Raw genomic sequence first — 26,268 nt, forward strand, 5'->3', positions numbered from 1 at the left:
TGGATTCAAAATAAAATTTGAAGGCAGAATTTGCTAGACTTATGATAGGAGACATGAGAAGGAAGATCTATGGTGAATATTTTGCTGCAATAAGTGGTATCGTTATAGTGAGATGCCTTCACAATGAGAAGGAACAGGGGCCACCAGTTTGCAGTAGGATGATTAAGTGTTCAATTTTGGCTATATTATGGAATACTTTTGAGAATTACTTTTAAGTGAGAGATTGGTAATGGGATTCAGTTAAGATTATGTTTCTCTGATACTGTTAATGAAGATGGCTGCTATAGTTTGGTTCTTGTCTGAAGTCCAAGGGCCCATGAGTTAATGTGTAATCTTTAGGGTACTCCTCTGGGTAGGTTGTATGGATGTTAGGAGGTTAGGCCCTGTAGGTGGGCTTTAGTATTTAGTGGACATACCCTTAAAGGGGTTATGAAACACCAGCCATCTCTTTCCTGGCTTCAAGGTTACAAGGCACGTGGCTTGGCTCCAGCACATTTTGTTACCATCATATGCCTCATCAGTGGCCATGGCTGGGACCTCTAAAGAGAGTACACTCAAATCTCAGTTCTTCTAACTTCAAGATTTCTGACCATTTAAAATCACATTGGAAAGCTGACTAACAAGAACACAGCCACTTAATCAATGGTGTGTGATCTGGAAGATTCTAATTAACAAATGGTTTCTTGAGCTTATTGGAAAGTAGAAAAGGTTATTGAGATTGAGAAACGTGACTCCGCAGGTATTAAGTGCTTGCTGAGCAAGCCAGTCAACCTGAGCTTGATTCCTAGAGTGCACATAAAGTGTAAGATGCCATAAGCACTCAGTAGTAACACCAGTACTCCTATGGGGAGGGGTGGGGTTGAGAAGCTGAGGCTACTGTCTTGGAGTATGCCGGACAGTAGCATTAACAAGAGGGGGGAACTGACTCAGAAACTGTCCATAAATTAGAAAGAGAGTGGGCAGGAAAGTAAAGGGAGGCATATGTGTATATGCATACACAAATGATAAATAAACTATATCATCAATTCTGAGATCTAGGGGGTATTTTAACAACAGTGTTGAATTTGGTCAACATCTTTGTACTTTTTTTCAGTAAGTACATTACTTATCTACTTCCACATAGGCATTGAATCTCTCCACAGAGACAGAAGAACCTTCTCTTCTCCAGTGGATCTCATACCCACAGAGTGGGGCTGAGAAGAGGACTCACACCTTGAATTTCACGTTGAACTACCAAGCCATAATTCATGTGTCACGACACAATCTCTCTCATTCTGTAGATGGAAAACTGAGTATCAGAGCAGGGAGTTCTCTGCCTCCAGAACAACGCCTCAGGGACTTACTTAGGGCCTGCCATCTGTTATGTGCCTTCCTCACACTCAACCTGAGATGGCTATATTCAAGAGAATTCCACAAATAGCTCCTAAGTTCTTAAAAATCGGATTTATAGTAAGTTGTTGTAATTGTTCTGTTTTATAATTATTTGTTGCTAATCTCTTACTGTGCTTAACTTATAAATTAAACTGCAGCACAGGTGTGTACATATAGGGCTAATACTATTCGTGGTTTAGAATCCACTGAAGGCTTAGAAGTTGGTAGGGGTTTTATAATGTCACTTCTATGCACAGATGTCTGATGTGTTTTGGAAGCATAATAAGATGCACACCATGGTGCTCCTTTAAGTTCATTGTTGGCAGAATGTTGGACTAGCTAGATATTGCTATGAATCAATGAAAATTTATAAATACCCTATTATTTGTCTATTCAGTGAAGTTTGCACACTTTACCATATATATAAATGTATATATGGTAAGTACATACATATACATACACACATATATGCATAATATGTAGGCAAAAACACATTAAAGTGTTCTAATTTCACTGATGCAGAGGTACTGGAGGAGTGAGATACTTCTAAGAAAGAGCCAGAGTTCTAGGCAAAGCTAGCTACTAAGCATCTGGGAGCTAGAAATGGTGGAGGTAGTTGGTTGGTCTCTAACATCTAGGGGCTTAAGCTTTGACTTTCTAAAGGTCTTAGCAGTGGGCGGCCTGGGAGTGGAGAAGCACCTAAAGGATGCTGTAGGTAATCCGGATGAAGGTCTTCGAGGTAGGATGTGAGAGCCAGATCAAGAGAGCTCTTCTTTCCGTGACGTCACACGTTCCTACTTAAAAGCCCATATTCCCATTAAATACGCAAAAAGATTTTCAGGATAGAAATGTGATAACAATTAAAGGTCCCCAGATTGAGCACAGCATGAGGGAGCACATGTAACATTCAAGAGGCCTGAGCTTCCCTCCCCTGCAGCAAAAATGAAAAGAAAATGCCTCTGGTTCAGCTCTCATCAGGCACCAAAGACATCAGATATAATTCTGAAGTACAGTACTGCTTTGCCATGGTTTATCTCATGCTTTAGGAAGATCTTTGAGGGAATGAGAATCTGAAACAATGCTGAAAGAAACATGTGAAAACTACTCAAGGACCAAAACCAACAATGGGAGCCTCCTAGAGGACTCAGAATTAATACATCCCATTACGAGCAGGGAACTGACATGAAGGACTAGGTAGAGAAACAGAGATATAGATACAGATACTATGGTACCCAGAGTTACCACAAAGCATCTGTTTTTAAAAGAAAACAATTAAAGTTTCAAATTCAGAGGCCAGAAATTGTGTTTATTGAAAATGTATGGGTAATATACATTGGGAACACATATGCATGTACACATGTGTGCACATAAACCTACGCATATATGTGCACATATACACACATATGTACATGTAGGTATACATCCCCTGGGAGAAAAACTGTCATTGAAACCCTGAAGAACACAATTAGTGTGTCTCTCCACTTATCCATGTGCCATTTCATGCAGGAAAGCCTTATTAAATAGTAGAAGAGATGTGGAGAAATTGTTTCTGAGATAGGTTACGGTTTTGGCTTAAAGCTGAGGAACTCCCCCCCCCTTTTTTTGCACACTAAAAATACGCTTTAATACACCGAATACTTTAATCTAAAGAGGCCAGTAGTATCTAATGGCTAGACCTTGATTGAGATGGTGACTTACCCCCAGTTGTTTTGAGCTTGATGGTCATTAGTTCCTCAGAGACCTTGACTTTTTTGATAGCTTGTGCATTAAGAGGGCATCCGGATAAGCTGTGAGAAGAGGATTTATACCCATATGTGAAATGGATGCTTTTTCTCATGAAATGTTTTTTTTTTGCTACTTACTCTTGATGGTTTTGCCTGCTTATTAATTGTATCATAACGCATTGTCTCTTTACAGAAAGGAACCTATATATATATGGTATACACACACATATATATGTATATATATTAAATAAAATCTAAAGGTCCTAAAATAATATAAAGTATTTTGCATTTTCCTCTTAAATCAAAGTACAGGTTGTCACTGCTGACACAACTGTTCTCATACACTTGGCAGAACACTGGTCTTGTATACTCATGAATGTGTGGTCAGTGGTACAAACTTTATTTTCTGTAGATACAAAACTGCCCACAAAGGTCATGAACAAGGACTGTTGTCACCTGGCCGAAGTCCATGAAAAACATGACAGAGCCTAGTTCTTCCTGTTTTTATGTAAAGTACATTCTGATCTTTATAGAGTGACTCAGTTTTAATAATAGTCAGTAACAAACCCCCTCTCACTATAGAAGATTCAGTGTACTTGTCGAAAGATTCTAATTTTTTTCTTCAACTGTTAAAATATTATTTTTCATTTAAAGATCTCTACACCGAGATGAGAATAGAGGCGGCTGTGGCAGGCGCAGCCAGGACAAGGAGATGTATTATCTGATCTGTGCACATGACCCTGCCCATTGAATCACTGCTCTCTTCTGCAGGCTTCCTTTCTTTAATGTCACTTGCTCTATTTAAATAGCACCAGTGTGATAATGACAACCCTGAACAAAAACATGCTTCCCATTGTTTATTAACAAATAATTTTCTTCTTCTAAGCAGTCATTAATTCTTTTATGGTTTTGTTGTATCTTTGTAGAAACCACTTTTAGATTAAAACAAAAATGAGAATAATCAACCATTTAATGTATTTTTCCCCACAGAAATGTGGCTTCAATTTGTCTATAAAACAATCATTTCAACCTGAAGTTCAAGATGCTATGCCAAGTGGAAGAAAGGTTTTTCTGGAGTAAAGTCCTTATTAAATGTGAGCTACTGCATGCTTTATAGAATGCTAATGTTGAATAGCTACCTTATTCTTAAAGTTCAGAAACTAATATAAAACTTTAATGGTCATATATAATAGGTAACATTATAAAATGTTATATGGTTTGGTCATCTTGGATAAGTGATAAATTATTTATGAAGGAAAAGACAATGAGAGGAACAACTTGAGGTCAAAACTACTTTGGAGCCTCGTTCTGACATTCATGGCTTACATACGATTCATGAATACTAGTTCCTTCTCTGTACAGTGTGAATGTACAGTTCTTTTATTGTCACATGCTGTGGTCTTAGAAAATGGTTGTGAAGGGGATAAATACTTAATTGGTAAAGGGAAATGTTAAAGGTGTCCACTTTTAACATAATGGACAGTATCATTTCATTTGAAACTCCACATCTTCTCCCTTCCAACATCTGTTTTGGAACTTACAGTACATTTCTAGCAGACACTGTTATAAAAGTGCTAAGGAACCATTAACTATCATCACACAGCTTAGAAACAATATGTGCTGACATGAAAATGAGGCTGTGGAAGGTAGAGGCTGGTGAGTAGATCCTTGGAGCCCACTAGCCCATTAGCTCAAAATACTTGTGGAAGTTTCAGGCCAGTGAAATATCCTTTCTAAAACAAAAGATGGACAGTCCAGAGGAAAGACACTGAGGTTGCCCTCTGGTCTCTACATGTGTGTAGATCATAGGTCACTCTCAGCTACCTTTTCTCAGGCCTTCTCAGACATGCACATACATGCATGTATCACCCTACCCCTATCTCCCACAATAGAAGTCCTTTATGAATCTGGAGGTGAAGCTTGGCAGGCCTGAGAGCATGCCTATGGGGTGTGGACTCCATTGCAGACAAACAACTCAAAACCAACCTAAAACATAAGCCTTATATCATTTCCATAGAATCAGCAATTCAGTTAAGGCATATCAAAGCGGAGGTGAACTGTGTCTTCATTTTTTCTCATACTAGATTATGTATATTTAGATTATGTATATATAGTATGGCTACAGATTTGTTTGCCTTTTTAAAACAAAATGGCCGGTGACTCAATTAGGCACATTTGGTTTGTAACTGCTGCTCCTAGATGGGAGATCATGATTCAAACATTAAAACCAGGGATGCTACAGTGGACATGGCCTTGCTCTGAAAGCCATCAAAACACATTACTTGGAAAAAGAATTGTCTAAGCAAGTTTCACTGACAATTTCAAATCAAGCAACACCTGGAAAGATAATTTTCTGGTACCAGTGTTAAAGGTTTTCTCTGACCACCTCACAGAAAATTCATATTTCTCCATAAGCTGGTTTTACTGGCACCTTGAAAATGATCAATTCCTGTAGTGATTATTTTCTGGTAAAACTGTTCTGTCCTTTTAGAACTGAAAAAGTTTCTAAATGTCCCAACTTTGCTTAGTTTGTCTACTGAGAACAAGGAGCCAAAGCTTCCCTAGGACTGTAAGAAGCAGTGCAAAGATTGGAGGGGCGGGCACTCATGGACTGCAGAAATACAGGAAGAGTTTTCTAGCTTTTCTTTCTGTAGGTGGAATACGAGCCACAGAGCTGGACTACGGTCATCCTTGTGCAACGGAGGGCTCCCTAGAGAGGCAGGGGTTCAGTGCTGAGGGACTGACATCACTGTAAAGCTCCAGGACCATGTGCCACACCGGCGTCTACACCTGCGGCTAGCCTCCAGGCTGCTGTGCGTGAATCCCACCTTCCTAGAGGCAGAACATTGCTACACTGGCCTGCAACTGGGTAGATGAAGAGAGGTGGGAAGACAGAAATACCTAAGTGAAAGCTCCCTACTGCCTAACCGAGTAGAGTGGATTGCATCACTTGGAACCGGAGCAAAGCATTAAAGACCAAGCCACTTAAAAATAGCAATGTAAGCAATATTTTAGAGCGTAAGAAACAAATGGCATTTCTAAAGCGCTTGGAATCTGTGCAGTGAATTCCAGAAACAGAGAAAATGCAGTTTTCCTTCTTCAGACTGGTCAAATTAGACTTAGCAAGACTAGGTGTTATATATTTAAAGTGTTATAAATAATGATGTGTTGAAAGTTTTGACCTTGTCCCAAGTAACTCACAAACTATCACAACAACAGGACAGAAAACAAGCATTACCTTCTGTGGGTGACAAAAACGTTGTTTACATGCCCCAGACCATTGCATCCTGGCAGAGGACAGTGGGGAAGTTCTTGCTTGTTCAGTTTCCAGGAGAGAGGGGCCCCATTGAGGGGATTCTCCTTCTGTCTTTTGGCAGCCAGAGGACAGCCAGAAGCTGTGCGGTGTGATGTGTATTTACCTGATATGTGACCTTGGCCATCACACCCTATTACAGGACATCTACAGAAACACAGTAGAGCCATTATCAGGAAGTAACAGCTCCAAACTATACAGAAGCAACCAACAGCAGAGTGTTTCAAAGGCTAATTTTATGTCAACTTGACACAGGTTAGTGTCATTAGAGAGGAGAGAACCTCACCTAAGAAGGCTGGATGTAAGCCTGTGTAACATTTTCTTAATTAGTGATTGATGTGGGAGGGCCCAGCCCCATGTCGGAGGGCCACCCCGGGCTGGGAGTCCTGGATTCTATAAGAATCCAGAGAGAGCAAGCCAGTCAACCGCACCCATCCATGGCATCAGCTCCTGTCTCCAGGTTCCTGTCCTGTTTGAGTTCCTGTCCTGACTTTTTTCAATGACTGACCATGATCTGACATTGTAATAAGTCCAATGAACCTTTTTCTCCCTAACTTGCTTTTGGTCTTGGTATATCATTGTAGCAACAGAAACCCTAAGCCAGACCAGAAGTAGTGAAAGAGCTTTGTGTTGGTAAGAGCTGGCAGGTTGTAAGCTGAGAAATTTCCACACATCACTGCTTAGTGTTTACTGAAAACTCTTGGGTAGAGAATAGTATTCCATTTTACAGGCAGGAAAAATGAGATTTGTGTAAGAGCTTAGCTTGCTTGCCACCCAGTTATCAAGAGATGTAGCCAAGCTCTTACCCACTCTTTTGCTTTTCTTTATTTAAAACTGAAAATAGACTTAAAATACAACATATTTTGATTGGTTATCATTTCCCCTCTCCCAAGTCCTCTCAGATCCTCCCGACTAACCTAATCACACAAACTCACACTCCTTATCTCTCTCTCTCATTAAAATACAAACAGGCATAAAATAATAATAAAATTGATAAAAATAAACTAGAATTGGAAAAAAACAATCAAAACAAAGAAAAAGCTCAAAAAACATATAGACATAAAGAGAAATACCATAATAAAACAACTTCCACATGTTCCTTTCCGATAAATCAGATGAGCAAGGGATAAATTTCTCTCACTTCTATATTGTTAAAAAAGTATAGACATGCAGTTATGAATGTAAAAATATTATTGAACTTCTGAAAGGTTGAGTCTTTAGCCAGAAATTCTGACTCAATGATTTATCTCCTCCAGAATCCAATGTGTACTCAGTGACATCCTAAGGCTCCTCCCAGTTATACAACAAGATACAGCTCACTCCAGTTCTTTGTGGTACTTACCTAAGTTCAGAGTCTTCTTTTTCGTCCTTTGTTGGGGTCATTTTGATGCCCCCTTTCCTTGCACGAGGACAACCAGACAAGCTAAAAGGAATAACCAAGAATGGTACAAGACCCTGTGATTATGAGATTATGACTGGATATTATTGACAACACATTAGTTTCCATTTGAGAAATGGGGTTAGTCTTACCTTCTGTGGGAGGCATAGTTTCCAGTCACATGACCAGAACCATCACAACCTGGGGTTGGACACCTAGAAAACACAAGAACACAGTGGGATGGATGCCTGGTTATAGAAGAGATGGGCATCATGACGCATGTACGTTAGAGGATGAGCTGGACGCTTTAGGTTTAAGCAATTAGCTTTCAGTTAAGGACCCATGAGGAGAACAAATACTCAACATATAAAACCACTGTGTGACATCTGGTGAACAATATATCGTTATTTATTATACAATAATTTCTTGAGACAAGGTATCACTTTTGTAGCCCTGGCTAGTCCGGAACTGTATATAAATCAAGCTGGCCTTGTAGTTACAGACATTTGCCTGTCTCTGCTTTCCGAGTTCTGGGAAAAAGGCATGTGCTACCATGGCAGATGGATTTTCTTAAATTCTATCTCAATGAATATTCGTAAAATGTTTTTATATCATGGCATGCCATTTCTGAGACACAAAGTAGGGATTAGTAGTACATTTTTTTCAGATAAAATAATTAGCAAACATCCAGTTAGTCAGAGAGACAGGCATTGTAACTTTAATCAATAAAACAGAAATATATTATCTATCATTAGACATGCTTGTTTCTTACTCTTTTCTAGTAATTTTAAAGTTACTTTTTAATTATGTACACATTTGTCTTTGTGTGGGTCTGAGCAGTGCTGTTACAGAGGTCAGGAAAGGCTATTGGAACTGGAGTTGCATGTGGTCATGAGCTGCCTCCCATGGGTGCTAGGAACTGAACCTGTTTCTCTGCAGGAGCAGTAGAAACTCTAAATCATTGAGCCATCTCTCAAGCTCTTTATTAGTATTTTCTTTTAGCGCTTTTGTAGCTCATACATCTTCGTATATATGGCACAGATATGTTTATATGTTTTCTATTATGTCAAGAAATACTTTTTTTTTAGAATTTTTTTCTTGAGTATCTAAATAAGAGATTAGTGAAAGATTTTTTTCTTGAATGGATAAAACAGATAAATTATTTGTTAGGTGGTGGCATGAAACAATTATTGACATTGCAACAGGCCTTCTCAACCTACATGCCTCCAGAATCTTTGTGACTTTTTTGTAACATGAAATTTAGAGAAAGTCTGTAAAGTGATAGCTTTAAGATGTGACAATGAAAAAGTTTAGGCTGAAGATGATATTATGTTGTACCTTACATTTCAATCCATTAATTACCAGCCCCCAAACATCTTTATATTTCAATCTATAAAAATGGCAATCAATATTCAAGACTGTACCTTGACACAATAAATTGAACTTTAACTTTTAAAAATGAAAAAAATGCTTATTTCTAAATTCTCATTATTTTTGGATTAAAAACATCAGAATTTTATGTTCCTTTTCATTAAGCCTATAAGATGTACTATAATGTGAAATTATTGCATATTTATTATAAATATATTTATATAAAACATCAAATGTCAGGAAAATAATCAGTAACTAGATATTAACATATATGTAGAGACCTTGTAAACAATGTAGAACTGGGACGGAATGATGGTTACCGAAAGTCAAGGGCAGGTGGGAGATTTTAAATTCTCATAATTCCTTAAAACTGATGGTGAATGTTTTGCTACACCTTCATTAGTCTGGTTTAGTAAATAAGTTCTGAAATTATCAGTAAAAAGATTGTGTTTTTATGCCATTTGTTACACATCACTATAGAACATAAGGCCCACTCCCTTTCTTGCAGTCCCCAGAATGTCAGGCTGGGCAAGATGTACGGGCTCAGCTTCAGCCCCTCAGTCTTCTCACAAGGCAACATGGACACTGGACACTGAGGGCTCTACCAGGGTGAAGAGGGGCACAGAGGTCATGCCTCCCAGTACTTACTTAAGCTCTTGAGAGTTGGCAGCCATGAGGGACTTCAGAGTCTTGTCTGCTAGAGGACATCCAGAGACACTACAGAGGAAAGAGGAAGAAAAGTACAGCACTGATGTGGACAAATCTGATGCAAAGCGTGTCCTGCATTTGTGATATACATTAAGTTATGGGTGACCAGGGATTGAAAAGAATTAACTGGGACTGAATCTGGTTTTACTATTAATGAACATGGTCTTAGGGCACTTTCAATCGTTTGTTGTAAACCAGCTTTGCTATTTGTCAAACAAAGGGCTTTAATCTAATGAGAACTCAGTGATCAGCAGTGGCCAGGCAGCCATCCTCACTGCCGCTGCAGCCACCGTGAAGAATCAGCTTTCAGCCACTGTCCACAGGAAAGGAGATGCTACCATGAGGAAAGCACCGGGGAGATCCTGTCATTGCACAGCCTCACAACACCTGTACTTAACTGCTCAGGACCAAATGCCACCTCCACAGTGAGAGGCTCCTGTGCTTCCTTTGTTTAATGCTAGGTGGGCTGTAGCCTGAGTTGGTCTGAAACCAGGACCAGAATACTCTTTTGAACAAGAATTATTTCCATGTACCATATCTAAATCTCTGAAAAATAAAAATACCTCCTCACTCATCACTCCCTAATCTAGAGAGCATCTTGAGGTTGTTAGAATAAACAAGATGCAACACACTAAGCTGATGAAACCCTGAACACACACAAGGGCATTTGGTACCTGCGGTGAGATGCATAGTTGCCTGTGACATGGCCACTTCCATCACATCCTGGTGTTGGGCAGCTGTGGCAGCAGAAAAACACATCATAAATATCAAGTGAATTTCACAGATTATTTTCTTCCAGATAAATTACAAAGCATTTTCTCCTTTCAAGAATATGTTGTTTAGGAAACGCAGACGCTAAAGCATGAAGAATTTAGAGGTTTAAGGAGAGGTGAGGATAGGATAGGATGCTGGGGTCGATGTCAGGAATGGACACTGCACTGTTAGGCAGGAGGAGCATGGTCAAAGCTGTTAAAATGCAGTGAGCAGGAAAAGCAGGGGCAGAGACACCCACGGCCACCAAGAAGCTCCTGGGTGATGCAAGGCCTGCCTGGACAGCACGGTTTGGTGAATATTCCCTAAGAACGGAGAATGTGTATTTCACTCTTACTGAATGATGCATATTAAACACATCGACCAGATCAAGCCCAGGGACCAAGTGTCTGGCCCACCTATATTCTGACCCTCCTTCTGAGCACCGCTGCTGTCAGGTGCACATGGGGCTGTGGACATCTCCCAGCACATCTGCAGATGCATTCCTCACTGCTGTCAGCTGCATTCATGTCACTGCTGTCATGCTGCTAGAAGACTGACCATGTGCTTACTGCCCATCTTTATCTCTGGTCACTTTCCTTGTTCTCGAGCCTGCTCTGTCCAGAATTGACAAAGGCACACCATCCCAGATTTGGTTTGTGTGAGCATATGTCTGTCTTCATCTTTTCCCTTGACTATCTGTGTTTTTAAGGTTTAAATGGGGTTTTCATAAATACCACAGAGTTGTAAGAATTTAGAGATTAAAGAGAATTTACAGGGAGAAAAAAGTAAGCGCAGCATGCCCAGCCACTTGCTCAATTTTCCTTCTCAGTGTTTGTCCAGATTTCATCTCCAACAATGTGGGAAGAGACGCTGACACGGTCATCATGGTTTTTGAGTCAGCACTCAATGCTGTTCTGTTCCTCAAAAAGATAAATTTATGTTTCTATAACCCCAAAAATAAGAGAACAAAAATCCTGGCCCCAGCTGTAAGATGTTATAGAAAGGAATCTTTCTATAGGCTCTTCACACTACCTGGTAACTCTGACATTTTAGAAACCACAAAGAAGAAAATCTTTGACTGAAATGTAAATTGTTATTTACATGGGAAAATTACTGGTGATAGAGAAATAGGCAAGAGATTTAGCTACTAAAACTCTTGAGCAGTTTCACTCAAAGCTGTAACAACACAGCAACTCCTAATTTACAGCTAGCCCGAAAACAGATTCCAGGATATCTGTCAGAGGGGCCTACTGTGATCTGTGTCTCTTCATATTTCTTAGGCTTCTTCTATATTTTTAAAAATTATCACAAGAAGTTTGTTATCCTCAAGAGGAACCTTTCCAATTAGAGAATCCCTGGTTTTCCAAACACTTAACTCTTTAGAAGCTGTTGGCATTGCTCTTTTGAAATGTACAGACGGACTACAGCCAGACGTGCTGTCTGTGGTCATGTTGAAGATCTGAGAAAAAGCGGCTCTATCATCTAGGAATTGGGTTTTCACTGACATCCTGCCCAGAGCAAGTCCTTTCTCTTCATGCATATTAATTCAGAATGAGGGTTTTTTGAAGAAACTTTGGGGATTAACATTACGATATTATCCTCCTCTAAGTAGCGTCCCCTTTAGCCATTTATCAGTTGTTTTAGGTAAAGAAGGTATGAGCATAGAGATCTCGGAGGGATGCTTGTTTTCAGGGACTGATCTAAAGTGGAGCCGTTGAATTCTGTCCTTGATTCAGGATGGAATATCAGAAAGTATAGACGATAAAAATATATGTTTCAAAAAATTAAAAAATGTAATGGAGATTATATTTAGTCTGAGCTTTCTTTTTGGATAAACATTTACCTTTTAAATACAGAAAAAAAATCTCTGAACATTGTTTAACTGGAAAGGGAAGGGCTGTCAAGTGCTTGGGAATTCGCATGCCCAAATGGTGTTCAAATTGCTCATTAAGGCTGCCAAAAGATGCAAATAAGTTATACTGATTTTAAATCAATTACCTGTAAATTACCAATGAATATAGTATAAACATATAAATTTGATTAGATAAAAAATTAAAGCTTTGTAGTATAAAAAGTCCAAAAAAATAAATAATTAGTAGCAATATTCTTTCAAACAGGAGAATGATGTTCTTAATTAAGTTCCTGTTAGGCTTCTGATATCAGGTATAAATTCAAATCTATAGTGAAAAATATTAAGTAATATTATATAATAGCAGTTGGGCGATATATTTTTGGGGGGATTTCTGATAAAAATAACAAAGTTACAGGCAGGAAACTAGCTAATTCTCTTGGTAACTGATGCTCAAATCTATTTAAGGCAGAGGAGAGTTGACAAAGTTTAAATTTTTCTTTTGACCAGTTTTGGGTAAACTATCATGGCATGATTATCTCTTAAAAACAAAAATTGAGATAATAATGAAATTAGGACAGAAATCAGCACTCTAACATAGACACATATAAATCTGAGATTCATACAAATGTTGAGCATGGGACTTGGGAGGTCTGTTAACTTCCAGAGAATTCACAATAGATTCAAAAACACGGTTCAGGGTCTTGGGATCCTTCTTTTGTATATTTATCTTCATACTCATGAGTGGTGTTCATTATCACTCTTTTTTTTTCTGGCTCAGGATGCTCAATGATCATTCATACCTCACATAATTTGTAATGATTTCAGCAATTTCTAAAAACCCACCTTGAAAAGATAGAATTTTGCCATTTTGGAATGCATTTAAAAAATCACATGGAAAAAAGTTATAAGAAGCTGATGCAGAAGCTCAAATGGTAGATCCAGTGGGAATGAGTGTTTGGCTCTCATAAGTGCCCCTCGAAAGAAAATGCTCTGAGAAATTTGAGTTCTGGTGTGTCTGGTACCCTTCATCATGTTGTGTAGACCAGTAAGATCCAGGTGAAGCCTGAACTTCACACTAACTGTTCATGCTTGACTACAGAGTCTGTAAAGAATGCCATTATGTAAGCTTCTTTAAAAGCTGGTTGCAGACAGGACCCAGAATTACTGTCTTCTGATAGGCTTCATCCTTTAGCTGATGGAGACAAATGTAGACACCCACAGTCAGACATTAGGCAGAGCTCAGGGGGTCTTGTAGAAGAGTCAGGGATAGGATTGAGGGACCCAGAGGAGTCAAGGACACCACAAGAAGACCTACAACTATCCTGGGCCCATGGGGGCTCAAAGATCATGCATGTACTAGGCCTCCTCTATATATGTAGCAGATGTGCAACTTGGTCTTCATGTGGGTTCCCTAACAATTAGAGCTGGAGCTGTTTCTGACTTGAACTCTGATGCCTGCCTTTGAATTCCTTTCCCCTAGCTAGGGTAACTTCTCTGGCCTAAGAAGATGTGCTTAGTCCTGATGTGACTTGATGTGCCCAGGGTAGGTTGGTACCTGGGAGTAAGGGAGGGTTGAGGAGGGGAGGGTTTCCTTCTCTAAGAAGAGAGGAGTTGGGAATGGAAGAAGGGGTGGAATGTGAGACTAGGAAGAGGGGAGGCAAAGATGTAAAGTAAAGAAATTAATAAAAAGGCTAATTGCATGTCAGATTGCAAACTGGTCCTCTCCAAGCAATTATCTACAAATATCTATTTTGTACAAGGTCCATACTTACTACTGTCCAGCATTTCAAATATGCACTGTATCAAAGGCTATTGTGCATCTAGCTTGAGTATCTAAGAAGCATGCAGCACATATTATGAAATAATTATTTGGCCACGTAGATCACAAAATGATGAAAGAAGAATCCATGCTGGCTGGGCCTCATTCTCAGGGAGGTGGGCAGGCAATAGAGAGTAGAAAGGAAACAACTATATACACTGGTAAGTTGGTGATACTGGTACATACTGGTGAAGAAAAGTTCCTGAAACCAGCACTTGGGGTGAGAAGCCACAGTGGGTAGAGGGCCTTTCTGGCAAGTGATGATGGAGGGGAGGACTAAGAGACAAGAGTACAGTATTGGCTGGTTTTGTGTGTCAACTTGACACAAACTGGATGTACTGGCTAGTTTTGTGTGTCAACTTGACACAGGCTGGAGTTATCACAGAGAAAGGAGCTTCAGTTGTGGAAGTGCCTCCATGAGATCCAGCTGTGGGGCATTTTCTCAATTAGTGATCAAGTGGTGAGGGCCCCTTGTGGGTGGTTCCACCTTTGGGCTGGTGCTCTTGGGTTCTATAAGAGACCAGGCTGAGCAAGCCAGGGGAAGCAAGCCAGTAAGAAACATCCCTCCATGGCCTCTGCATCAGCTCCTGCTTCCTGACCTGCTTGAGTTCCAGTCCTGACTTCCTTTAGTGATGAACTGCAATGTGGAAGTGTAAGCTCAATAAACCCTTTCCTCCCCAACCTGCTTCTTAGTCATGATGTTTGTGCAGGAATAGAAACCCTGACTAAGATAAATTAGTACCAGGAGTGGGGTATTCCTGTGACAACCTGACCATGTTTTAGGGAGGATTGTGGAAGGACTTTGGAACTTTGAGCTAGAAAAGCTGTGAAAAGTTCTGTAGGAGCTTGGAAGACAATGTTACGAACAGTGCAGAAGATGGAGGCCTGGCTTGTGAAATTTCAGAGGGAAGATTAAATACTCTTACAGTGGCCATGTTTTGATTGTGATGATTCTGTGGTTTTGGTTAGCTGGGGCTGAAGAATCAGCTGTAAGTAACAAGATACCAGAACCACTAAAGCAAACCTTTGTGTTACTGGGACTATTGATGTTGGTTAGCTGGAGCTAAGAAATTAGTGGTGATTAACAAGAGACCAGCATCACTGAGATGAAATCTTCTTGGAAGTGTTTTCTGAGAGCACAGAGAGTGTGTTCCAGAGATAGCCACAGTTGTATTTTGTGCTGTGGCTGGACTTGGTACTGTGTAAGAGTCACCCAGATGGTACTGGTTTTGAAGGCATGAAGGGGTCATGAAGAGCAGCTGAGGCTCTTGGCACAGTGAGAGGCCACAGAAGGCCATTGGTGAAGGTGCAGCCTCAGTTGCAATTGATGGCCCAGGAATTGAAGGGGTCATGCATAGGAGCAGAGGCTTGTCACCATGAAGAGAGCCTATGAGAGGCTATTGGTGAAGCCTAATTACAGTAGAAGTCAGCAGTGTTTTGGAGATGCCAGTGCCATGAGATGACCACCAAGAACAGCAGCAGCAGTGGAATACAGGCAGCTGGAGCCTAGAAGACAAGCCGTGTGCTACAAAGGGCAGAGCTGGAGAAGTGACCCAAGCCCTTGGAGGAGCCCAGAAGATCGTAAGTTGGATCCCAGACATTGAACCATTGGAGTTTGAGTTTTGCTTTTGATTGTGACTGTGCCCTGATATGTTTCCCTCTTGAGGGAAGAAAGTATTTTAGTGGAGCCCACAGTTGAGAGACTTTGAATTTTTAAAAGTCTTTGAATTTTAAATATATTGGACATTTTAAGGTGATTGAACTTTTAATATGTAAAGACTGTGGGACTTTTAAAGTAATTTAGATCTTGGGGATGAATAAGAAAGTAAGGGTTGAGGCTTAATAGTGATGTGTTTGTGTGTCAAGTTGACAAGGGGTCAATTGTACTGGCTAGTTTTATGTGTCAACTTGATACAGGCTGGAGTTATCACAGAGAAAGGAGCTTCAGTTGGGGAAGTACCTCCATGAGATCCAGCTGTGGGACATTTTCTCAATTAGTGATCAAGTGGGGAGAGCCCCTTGTGGGTGGTTCCACCTTTGGGCTGGTGCTCTTGGGTTCTATAAGAGAGCAGGCTGAGCAAGCCAGGGGAAGCAAGCCAGTAAGAAACATCTCTCCATGGCCTCTGCATCAGCTCCTGCTTCCTGACCTGCTTGAGTTCCAGTCCTGACTTCCTTTAGTGATGAACTGCAATGTGGAAGTGTAAGCTGAATAAACCCTTTCCTCCCCAACTTGCTTCCTGGTCATGATGTTTGTGCAGGGATAGAAACCCTAACTAAGACAAGTCTGGACTCCTTTCAGAGACCATGGGGAGAGGTTACAGCAATGGCAAGGCCCTGAGAACTGTGTGCCTCTCATGTGCTCAAAGAATAAGAGTTGAGATTGCTAATGGGCAGGGTCTAGAATGAGAATAGAATGAGGATAGAATGAGGACAGAGCACATGGCTCAGAGATTAAATCCAGGGATGGCAGCTCTCGTACATGTGGGAAGGGAAGAAAAGAGGTCCCAGGTCTAAGCTGCAGGTATTTCAGTTACCACATATCTGTGTTGAGTCTAGGAAGCAATCACTGAGAGGAAAGAAAAGTCTTCAGGTAAGGGGGTCTCAGTAGCCAAGTATTGTCATGTTCACCAAACCTGATGTCTGTCAGGCAAACAAAGGTCAAAGACCCACCTCCAGACTGGAGGTGGAAGGGTTGTGGAGGGCTTCCCAAGGATAGTGGTTTAGGTGGAATGGGAAGAATGGAACAGATTCAGGAGAAAAATGGGGTCATGCACCACTAACAATTTTCCTGAGAAGCTTAGCTCTAAGAAGAAGAGGGGATAAGAGAGTATACTTTGAATCTGTTGGGGGGGTAGTTTTTAATGGAAAGGATATATTTATGTAGAAGATTACAGAAGGCAAGATGTGGTTCCCAAGTAGAAAGGTTACTCTTTTCGAGAAACTAATTAGAAGTCAACACATTTAAAATTCCACATTTTTCTGAAGGAAAATTATGTCCATAATGTCTGTCACCCACTCAGTCACTTGCCCACTCATCCATCTACCCACTTACCCACTCACTTGCCCACTCACCCACCTACTTGCTCACCTACTCACTGACTCACTCACCCAAACACCCACTCACTCTCATTGCTGCCTCCAGGTTTTATTGACATTTTGCTTTACTGACACATATTGTCATATTTATAGGGTTGCTGTGAAGTACATCTTTAATGTCTCTCAAAGGCCATGCCATGTGTTGAAGACCATGTTAGTAGTGACAGGTGGTAAACCTCAAGGAGAGTGGCCTAGTGGGAGATGACTGTAGATAAGTCCAAAAGGGTATATTGGGACCTCTCTTGTTACCAAACACAACACGGTGTTTTCTCCATTATATGCTCCTGTCATGAAGTTCTTTCTGCTTCAACACAAGCCCAAAGGCAACAGAGAAAAGTGGCCATGGATCAACACTTCCAAATCCACAAGTCATAGGAAGCATTTTTTTTCTTTCAATTCATAAAGTCTGGTACTTTGTAACAGTGACCAAAGGCTGAATAACACAGGGGTACAATGTGATGGTTTGATTCTTTGGATCGATCATGGTTAACGGTTCCTTGAACTCTTTTGAGTTAAAAAACCCAAAGAGGAATGAAGACCATCCTTTCCCATGTCATGCTTTCTAGAGTGTTACAATGTTAGCTGACTTCCTGAAGTCAGGATTTAGATACTGTGAGTTTGAACATCTGTGACCATGAAGTTCCTCCCTCTACATACATACATTTGGAAGCTCCCGAAGTGTAGTGCTAAGAGCTAGGTACATGCTAACTAGTTCAGGTTTACTGAAGTAGGTACAACTTTGATGTATAAGCCACTAGTCCTCTCAGTTGTACATTGATGTCTTGTAACTGCAGAATGTCTTAGGGCAGGCGGCTGAGCATGACTTACGTGATTAACTCTTTCTTGAGATCTCTTGTATGCAGCTTGGCCTTTGGGCTTGGAATAGAAGCCTCTCCAGCAAACTTTTTTTCCTCTAAGTTTTCTAGGGAGTTCACGGGGTCTTTCTGGAAAACAAACAACAGCCAAAACAAAAACAAACAAACAAAAAAACAAAAACAGGTAAGTGGGGAGAGGAGACAGAAGACATTAAGGAATTCTGAAAAGGCAACTGGACTTGAAACTACTGGTGTCAGGTTTGAGTTTGGCTTGAAGACTTGGCTAGAATACTGCAAAGGATTTATAGAAAGAATAAACAGATAATAAATAAAAAGCTATATTTTGATTATTATAGATCTTTATCCAAAGAGTGAGGAATTATAACTGAGAAGGAACCCCCTTTAAAAGTTCATATCTTTGTAAATATGGCTATATTTCTTGAACTGTATGATTGTTAGTATATTATATTAGTATGGTTCAAGTTTTTTTAATTAAATAAACATGTCCTAATAAACTCAGGAATCAGTTTTTAGATGTCCAGCTGTCACAGCAGCAACAAAATAAAAGGGAGATTGTATCACAGTATGGACAGTAGTATTAATACCTCAATTGATGATATTTTATGCCAAATTAACAGACACCAGTGTGGAACAATACCATCCTTCATATTGTTTGTGCTGCTAAAGTATTCTGTGTTACTTTACTATCAAAACAAGAGGTGATACTAATATGTACTGGAAGGAAAATGTGTATGTGTATAAACTTCAGAGAATGGCTGTTTCCATGTCCCTGCCCCCATCGTCAGCAAGGTAGGCCAGTGAAGTGGTGACACTTGTTTTTAAATCTTCACTATGAAACCGGCTGAAAGGAAAAGATTCCTGATCACGGTGATTTACGCCCGCCTCTTCTCCCATGCACTCTAACATGGATTTGGCTTAGGGGCAGTTCCAGTCTAGCTTAGCCTCTCCTGAGCATGTCCAGTTACAGCCAGGCATGGGAGGTTTCTGGCTGAGGGTTAAATCCATGTCTTATGGAATGTGGAATTATGGAAGGATTTTAAAGGAAATGAAGCTTGAACTATTATATAGCTAAAATGCAAATAAAACAATGTTGGTTAGATATATGTTATTTAATTTGGCATGGCAAAGTATTGTAAAAGGTTTTTATAAGATGGCTTTGTTGGTGATGACCTTTTAAATATTTCATAACTTTTAAAACTATAGACTTTCATGATTTCAATTGTTTGTACTTTCTGTTTCTGTGTTACCTTGTATTCTGCAAACCTGCAGAGAAATTAATACATGTGGCTACAGCTAAAAGAATTGTCAGGATTAGTTCTGTTACAGAAACATATACTAGATGAATTTTCAAATACCATCCAGTATAGAATTGAGTAATATTTTTGAGACTGTTATTTAACACTTAAAAAGTATAGTTTTGAAAATAGTAATTTTGTTCAGTGTAAAATGTGCTAGCAAGGCATGTGTGTGTGTGTGTGTTTAGAGAGTACACGTGTGTACCCAGATCTTTCAATGTACAGATGGAAGGTTATATTGATTTCAGTAAAGACCAGAACATAATGGTAACATGAATAACAGATAATAGCATCTGGCACTTTTAAAATTTTAAGCCCTGAAATCTTTGGAGAACTGACAGTTGAATAAAGCTGACAGCCCTAGTCATTTCTCAGTGCTTTCCTTTTGAGATATTTTGAATTTTTTCCAGAAACAGGATATTTTTTTAGGGGGCATCTGGACAGGCTATTTCACTGAGAGAGATAGACAATATTTTCTGAAAATTACCACAAAAATTAAGCAACTGTTGTGCATATGAACTAGATAACAATGAATTAGAAATAATCACTCAATTTCTGGTGGTGTGAGAGCTATGAGGTAGGGGCAAAAGGGAAGAGATACTTTCAGATCTTCAAATAGTCACGATGAACTCCTGAGGTAAACAGTGTCCCTAAACAAGTATGGCAAAGGGACCCTTCCTTAGTTACATTCTGCAGACTTACTGGGCCATCAGACTTTAGTCCTCATCCTTGGAGCTCCCAAGGCTATGCCAGCTTCCACACACCTCGACCAAACTATCTCTTTCCTCTTCCTCTTCTGTTTCCTCCTCTGACATGACTTCTTTTTCCCTTTCCAATGTTTCTTAATATTCTCTAGCAATCTGTTGTCTGTTTTCTCTCCCTTCCTTCCTTCCTTCCTTCCTTCCTTCCTTCCTTCCTTCCTTCCTTCCTTCCTTCCTCCCTCCCTCCCTCCCTTCCCCCCTCTCTTTCTTTTTCTTCCTTTATTTATAAATACATTTTCTCCACTTTGCTTTATTCATTTTTGTCCAACCTAATCATTTAATTTTTGGGATATAAGGACCAACAACCATACCTCCCTGTGTATCAGTTCTCTTCTCTGGAAACGTTAGTAAGCTTGTTTCACAGAACTGTTGGATAATATGGCATGCTTCAGAACGAGTCCTTGTGCTTTCTTACTGTATGTGTGGTGTTCCTTTGATATCTTCTAAACAAGGATTCTGAATATAAATTGTTTAATCTAAGTTACTTTTCAAAACATATTATCTATCAAGCCTCATACTTATTATCTTCAAGATTCAATATAGTATGTGAAAAATATTCTCTTTTCATAGAATACCTTGGTATAGATGAGACATCAAAAAACAAAAGTACATAATTACCAAGGAGTTTCACTGGTTGAATATCACTTTTGTGTCTCTACCAACAGTGAATATCTATGAAAGAAGTATTTAGTTCTCTCAGGAAATCATGGTGACACACAGAGCATCCCCACAGTCTTCTTGGACAGTGTTAGTGGTATGGAATTCCAATGTGCCTTCTAACTTCCATTTCTGAAATGCAGGTTGAAAACTGTAGAGTAAGACTGCCCTTTTAGCCCTAAAGTAAGCCACTCTATGAACTAGATTAAAGAACCCTTCCTTTTCTTCCCCTCCCTCTCTTCATCTCTCTTGTGTGTGTGTGTGTGTGTGTGTGTGTGTGTATGTGTGTGTCCCTGCATGTACTCAGAGAAATGAAACACTGTCACAAATATATGGTAATGTAGGGAAAACCATAAAACATTTGGATCCATATAACTACCAGGATGAATCCCAATGTTTCTTTTTTTAAAATTTTATAAAACAGATTGGAAAGCAGAGATAAAATGTTGTTAGTAAACCCATTTTCTGATACTCTTGACTGTAATGTAAGCATGAGAGGCAAGAAGGCAGAGGTGGAAGGCATAGACATGTAGGGACAGCCATACTGTCCTGGATACCCTATGTGAAAGAACCACACACCCAAGGGCTCATTTTCTGCATTACAACTCACATCCTCCCGGCTGACACAGGACACCAAGATGGTAGAAAGGTTTCTAGTGCATAATTGACCAAGACAGACAGGTAGTCAAGAGAAGAATGCTTAAAAACCTTTCATTGCATAATGTTGAGCTATCAGAAGCTGTTGGAATTCTTATTTCATAGAACAATGAGATGTAGTTATAGCTACTCTGTACTACACAGTTTCCCCTGAAATGAAATGAATTCTATTCTGCTTATGTCAGCTCCCAGCACCCTGCCTGCTGTCTCTTCATCTCCACTAGTAGGTGGGAGAGGGGCATAACTTTGGTTCTTCTGCATACACAGGATGGCAGTGGGAGAAGTTTGTAGTCAGCACCACAGACCAATAACCTGCCTATGACAGTAAAAGAATTTGGGGTTTTAGGGCATATCAGAATTTCTAAGTTAGGGATATTTAACTCATGGTGTCTATGTAAAGATCTGAAAAACTCTACCTATTTGGGTACAGTAGTGTCAGTCTACTGAATGCTGCTGCTTCATGAGTCTGCTCGTCCTCCAGGTGGGGTACAGATTGGCATGGCTGATGTTGGTACGAGGAGTTCTAGGGGCAGGGTTTCTTCCAGATGGATGTCTCTGACCACCACAGTGGGTGCCCGCTTGTGTTGCCTTTGCTGGTTCATTAAGAAAGGGTCTCACTATGTAGTGAGCCTTGAAGCTGGTCTTGAATTCACAATTCTCCTGTTTTAGATTCTTTAGTGCTAGAATTAAAGACTTACAGGTATGTGCCCCATGCCTGCCTTTTTACCCCCGCATTTGAGTCCTCTGTAATACTATCAGCAAGCCTGAGATCAGGTGTGCACCCTGGTGGAGACGAGACCTTTTTGTTCTGGGTCTCACTGCTTATCCGTAGAGATGCTGGAGGGAATATGTAGAAGAAGGGAGAAAGGAATAGAGAACCTCCTAGCTTGTGGTCACTTCTGCAGATGTTGACTCTACTTCCTGAGATAGTAAACAAAAATCAAATTTGATCTTCCCTCCCATCCCAATCCAAGTCTCTGAAACTCTAAGAGCTGAACAAGATCATAAGTTTTTCTGCAGTGAATAGATATGTCAGTCCCTTAAACACACGACCCGGGAAGCCCATCAACAACTTTCCTGATTAATATCACAATGTGACCACTTACGTTCATTGACAGGTCACCTTTGTAATTACGTAGGAACTAAGCATCTGCTCAGGCCACGTGGATGGCTCACTCTCCAGAAGTGAGAGGGGCTGGACGCTTCTTACCCTGTCACAACTCTGGCCCATGAGCATGTCTCATGGGCTTTGGGACGGATTCTACCTAGATGTCCAGTATATATGAGTTTCCAGTTATATAACTCTCCACAGACATGCTCGCAAGGCACTCTAAGAGACCAAAGGCATGGCTTTGGCATTTCAAGATTCTTATTGTCGCTGGCTCTGTTTCACTGACTCTACCTGTGTTACTGAGGTCACCTGTTAGTGTTGAGTAATGCATTGTTCTTTACAGGTTTCTGTGAGAACTACCACCATTGTGTGAATAAGACACACTTTAATGGTGTTAAACTAGACCAATGACCTGAAAAATTGAGTTCATTAATAAGTTTCATCTAACTTTAAAAGCACTATTTTTCAGATCTAAAACAAGGCATAATGGCTGAGGAAATGGCTTTTGCTGCTCATGCAGAGGCCCTGGGTTCAGTTTGCAGCCCTCACGTGGTGGCTCATGATCATCTCTAACTCCTGTTCCATGGGATCTGACCCCTTCTTCTGATGTTCATAATAACCATCAGACACCTATGAGGTATACATAAATAAATGGAGGCAAATCATTCATACACATAAAAATAAAATGTAAATCTAAAGCAAGGCATAACACTTTTTGTGAAGCCAGGAATGTGAAAGAAAATTAAGGGTAGACATCTCATTGATAGACATTGATACAATACCTCTTTCTCCTCCTCTGTCTTCCCATGGGATCTGCTATAGTTGATGGGCACATTCCAGCCTTCTTGGTCACAGAGAGCCTGACAGAAGGCAGCATTGACCAGAAGGCTGCTTGCTTTGAATGGGGATGAGGATGGGGTTGTAATTGTAGTGTGTGAGGAAGTCGGGGGTATAGACTTGTCAAGGATTCGATTTTTTTTCATGCTTAAGTCCAACGTGCCATTTTCATCCACTTCTATCTCAGCTCCCTGATGGAGGACAGGAACAGAAAGAGAAAACATCTCAGCAGTTTACAGTTAGAGCCTAGCCGTGCGGGGCTTTTAAGGGATAATTTAAAATGTAAGCTTTTATGTAAGAATATCTGCTTTTAAATCCAGCTTTCTGATTTGCATTTGGTAACATTCAATTCTTAGGCAGACTTTAAAGAACAGTCCCATTAGTGTGTGTCATATTTCTGCATTTAAACAAACTAAGCTTAATATAAATAAGATGCATTGGCTAAAACAGTTTTACATACTTGCATATTTTTAAAGTTTAGCTTCAAAAATATTTTCTACCTGACAGGAGTATTATTACAAGCTTATCATTTTCAGCATTCGTATCTGTATTTAGCAAAAGTGGTATATAACTTCTCAACTCCCGGAATCATTATATTAATCTAATATCATGAATATGCAAATATAAGCAGCTGTAAGAGACTCTTCTGGAGTATCTGGGCGTAGGAAAGCAGCAAGCACCCTAGACCATCTGAACTGAAGAATGCTGGGGTAAATTGTGACGCGTGCGGAGAGACAAGTGCTTTGTGTAGAGACTTCACCCTGAGGACTTGGGTTTCAGTTTTGTAATGAAGATTTAGGATAAAGGTGTTTGTTTTCTAGTGCTTTATGTGAGGCTTCACATGATGAGGCTTTCCAGACCCACCTCTTCTGGGAAGTCTTTGAGCAAGGGGCTCATTGTTTCTGAGGAGTAGCCTCTCCCTCTGTTTGGGACTGTGTCTGTGGCCTGGTTCTTTTGCAAGATTTGCACTGTAGGTGACTTTTGTTAACATTACCAGAGCTCCCAAAGGCTGGAAGGATATTTCTTTTAATTTTCCAAATAGAGCAAATAACCTTGCTCCATCACCCATCAATTTAATTAACTTCTTGACGAGTTCTTGACTTTTCCTTTTTCTTGGCAAAGGAGAAGTCTTTTTGGTTATGTTGGCAAGATCCGTAACACGTGTAGTCACCAGATCCCGCCCAGGGCATGTGTTTTATAAAGCCCCTCTCATGCCCCTCTTCGAAGCAATTACCATGACACCCTTGCTACATAGGTTGGAACTGCTGCTTGTGCCTGATTAGAAATAACTCTCTCTCCTTTTTGTTTGTTTTATCTGCAAAGTTCCCATCTAGTCTCTCAGCCCATCAGCATTTACGGGAGGTAAATACACTTCTAACGTGGCAGACTAAGATGCTTTGGCCGTATCTTTCTGTCCCCTTTTTAGCAAATAGTTTAATCTCCTGTGATAGTTTTAAGCCCTGAATTTGACATTACAGCTTATCCAGGATAATAACGTAGTAACCACAGCATCTTATGCCATCTGTATAAAATCAAATACATTTTTATACCAGCATTAATAAACCTCAGTTACAAAAAATCCAAGATATTAACTGTATCGGTGCCACCAGACCCTTTCTTACATGAGCTCACAATACATTCTGCCAGTTGGGCATCAAAGCATTTTTTTTTTTTTTGCTTAGTAGCTGATGTGTAACTATAGCAATGAAACAGAGCAATAGTAATCAAGTTTAATGGCCAATGTAAAGTAAAATGCTAAATATTGTAGTTGCTGACATTTTTCATAAAAAATTAAAAAAAAAACTTGGGTTAAGGCTGCACAACCAACATTCACATAAAATTCCAGACCTCTGTGACAGATGGCTTAGGAAAAAGAAGCCATGTGACTGGGCTGCAGAGTTTTATAGTGCAAAACCCATAAATAGTGCAGATTCAAGCTTTGAAAAATACCAACTATTCCAAGAATAACGTCTCTTATAGATGTATGTGTATTTATGTATATATTAGTTTTTACAGACATTACAAATACTTTTTAAAATTTAAAGATTCTAGGAGCCATTATAATTATTTGTCTTGCATAATTAGGGTTGATTAGAAAAATCTCACTCTTAATGTTTAAAAGAGGTGTCCCAACCGGCTGCTCAGGGCACCTGACTTGGGGAGAGGGGATGCTGTGTGCGGGATAGGAGTACAGATGGGCCTTAAGTAAGTGCGCAGATGCATCCAGCAATTACACTGTAGCAGGAAAGGGCCTCTCTAGCCATGATGCAGATCACACATTCACAGCATGGGTTTTTATTCAGAGTAATACCACCAGGCATCATATTTCTATGCTTTGATCTCCAAATGTCAGCACAGAAATCTGGGCGGTGGGAGAGGTGGATTCACAAAGCCAGAGGTATAGTTAAGGTGACATTTCTCTCTTATTCCTTCTTACACTTAGATTTCTAAAGTGCTATTTGGGATCCTTGTTTTAAGTATTTATACTTTAAGTTTCTTGGGGCTGGCTTTCAGCTTAGAAGGGACAATATAGGGCATCTATTGATAATGCCTTTGAGTTACTTACTGCTATCAGTATGTTCATTGCATTACTGAGGACATACACAATATGATCATAACACTATAGTGTAGAGAACAGAGAAACTGAAAAACAGTTCAGACAGATTGTTCTGCCTGTCAAGGCCTTACTGTATGGATAATGGCATGTAACGAAAGATATAAAATTTATT

At 40.0% G+C, this 26,268-nt stretch overlaps 1 protein-coding gene across 4 annotated transcripts in view; it reads right to left on the bottom strand.

The window, feature by feature from the left end:
- St18 (ST18 C2H2C-type zinc finger transcription factor) overlaps positions 1-26,268 on the bottom strand; it is a 63,521-nt gene that overhangs the window by 8,610 nt on the left and 28,643 nt on the right. For 2 of the 4 annotated variants that reach the window (XM_052175990.1, XM_052175991.1), the window contains 8 exons: positions 23,485-23,730; positions 18,214-18,329; positions 10,540-10,602; positions 9,806-9,874; positions 7,939-8,001; positions 7,751-7,831; positions 6,334-6,555; positions 3,070-3,158 (listed from right to left, as the gene is read on the bottom strand). In XM_052175990.1, coding sequence (XP_052031950.1) covers positions 3,070-3,158; positions 6,334-6,555; positions 7,751-7,831; positions 7,939-8,001; positions 9,806-9,874; positions 10,540-10,602; positions 18,214-18,329; positions 23,485-23,730 — 949 coding nt within the window. The remainder of the gene's footprint in view (positions 1-3,069; positions 3,159-6,333; positions 6,556-7,750; positions 7,832-7,938; positions 8,002-9,805; positions 9,875-10,539; positions 10,603-18,213; positions 18,330-23,484; positions 23,731-26,268) is intronic. The other 2 variants (XM_052175993.1, XM_052175992.1) reach the window with 1 other exon arrangement.

Source organism: Apodemus sylvaticus, chromosome 3 (assembly GCF_947179515.1).
Source record: "Apodemus sylvaticus chromosome 3, mApoSyl1.1, whole genome shotgun sequence".
Taxonomy (NCBI): domain Eukaryota; kingdom Metazoa; phylum Chordata; class Mammalia; order Rodentia; family Muridae; genus Apodemus; species Apodemus sylvaticus.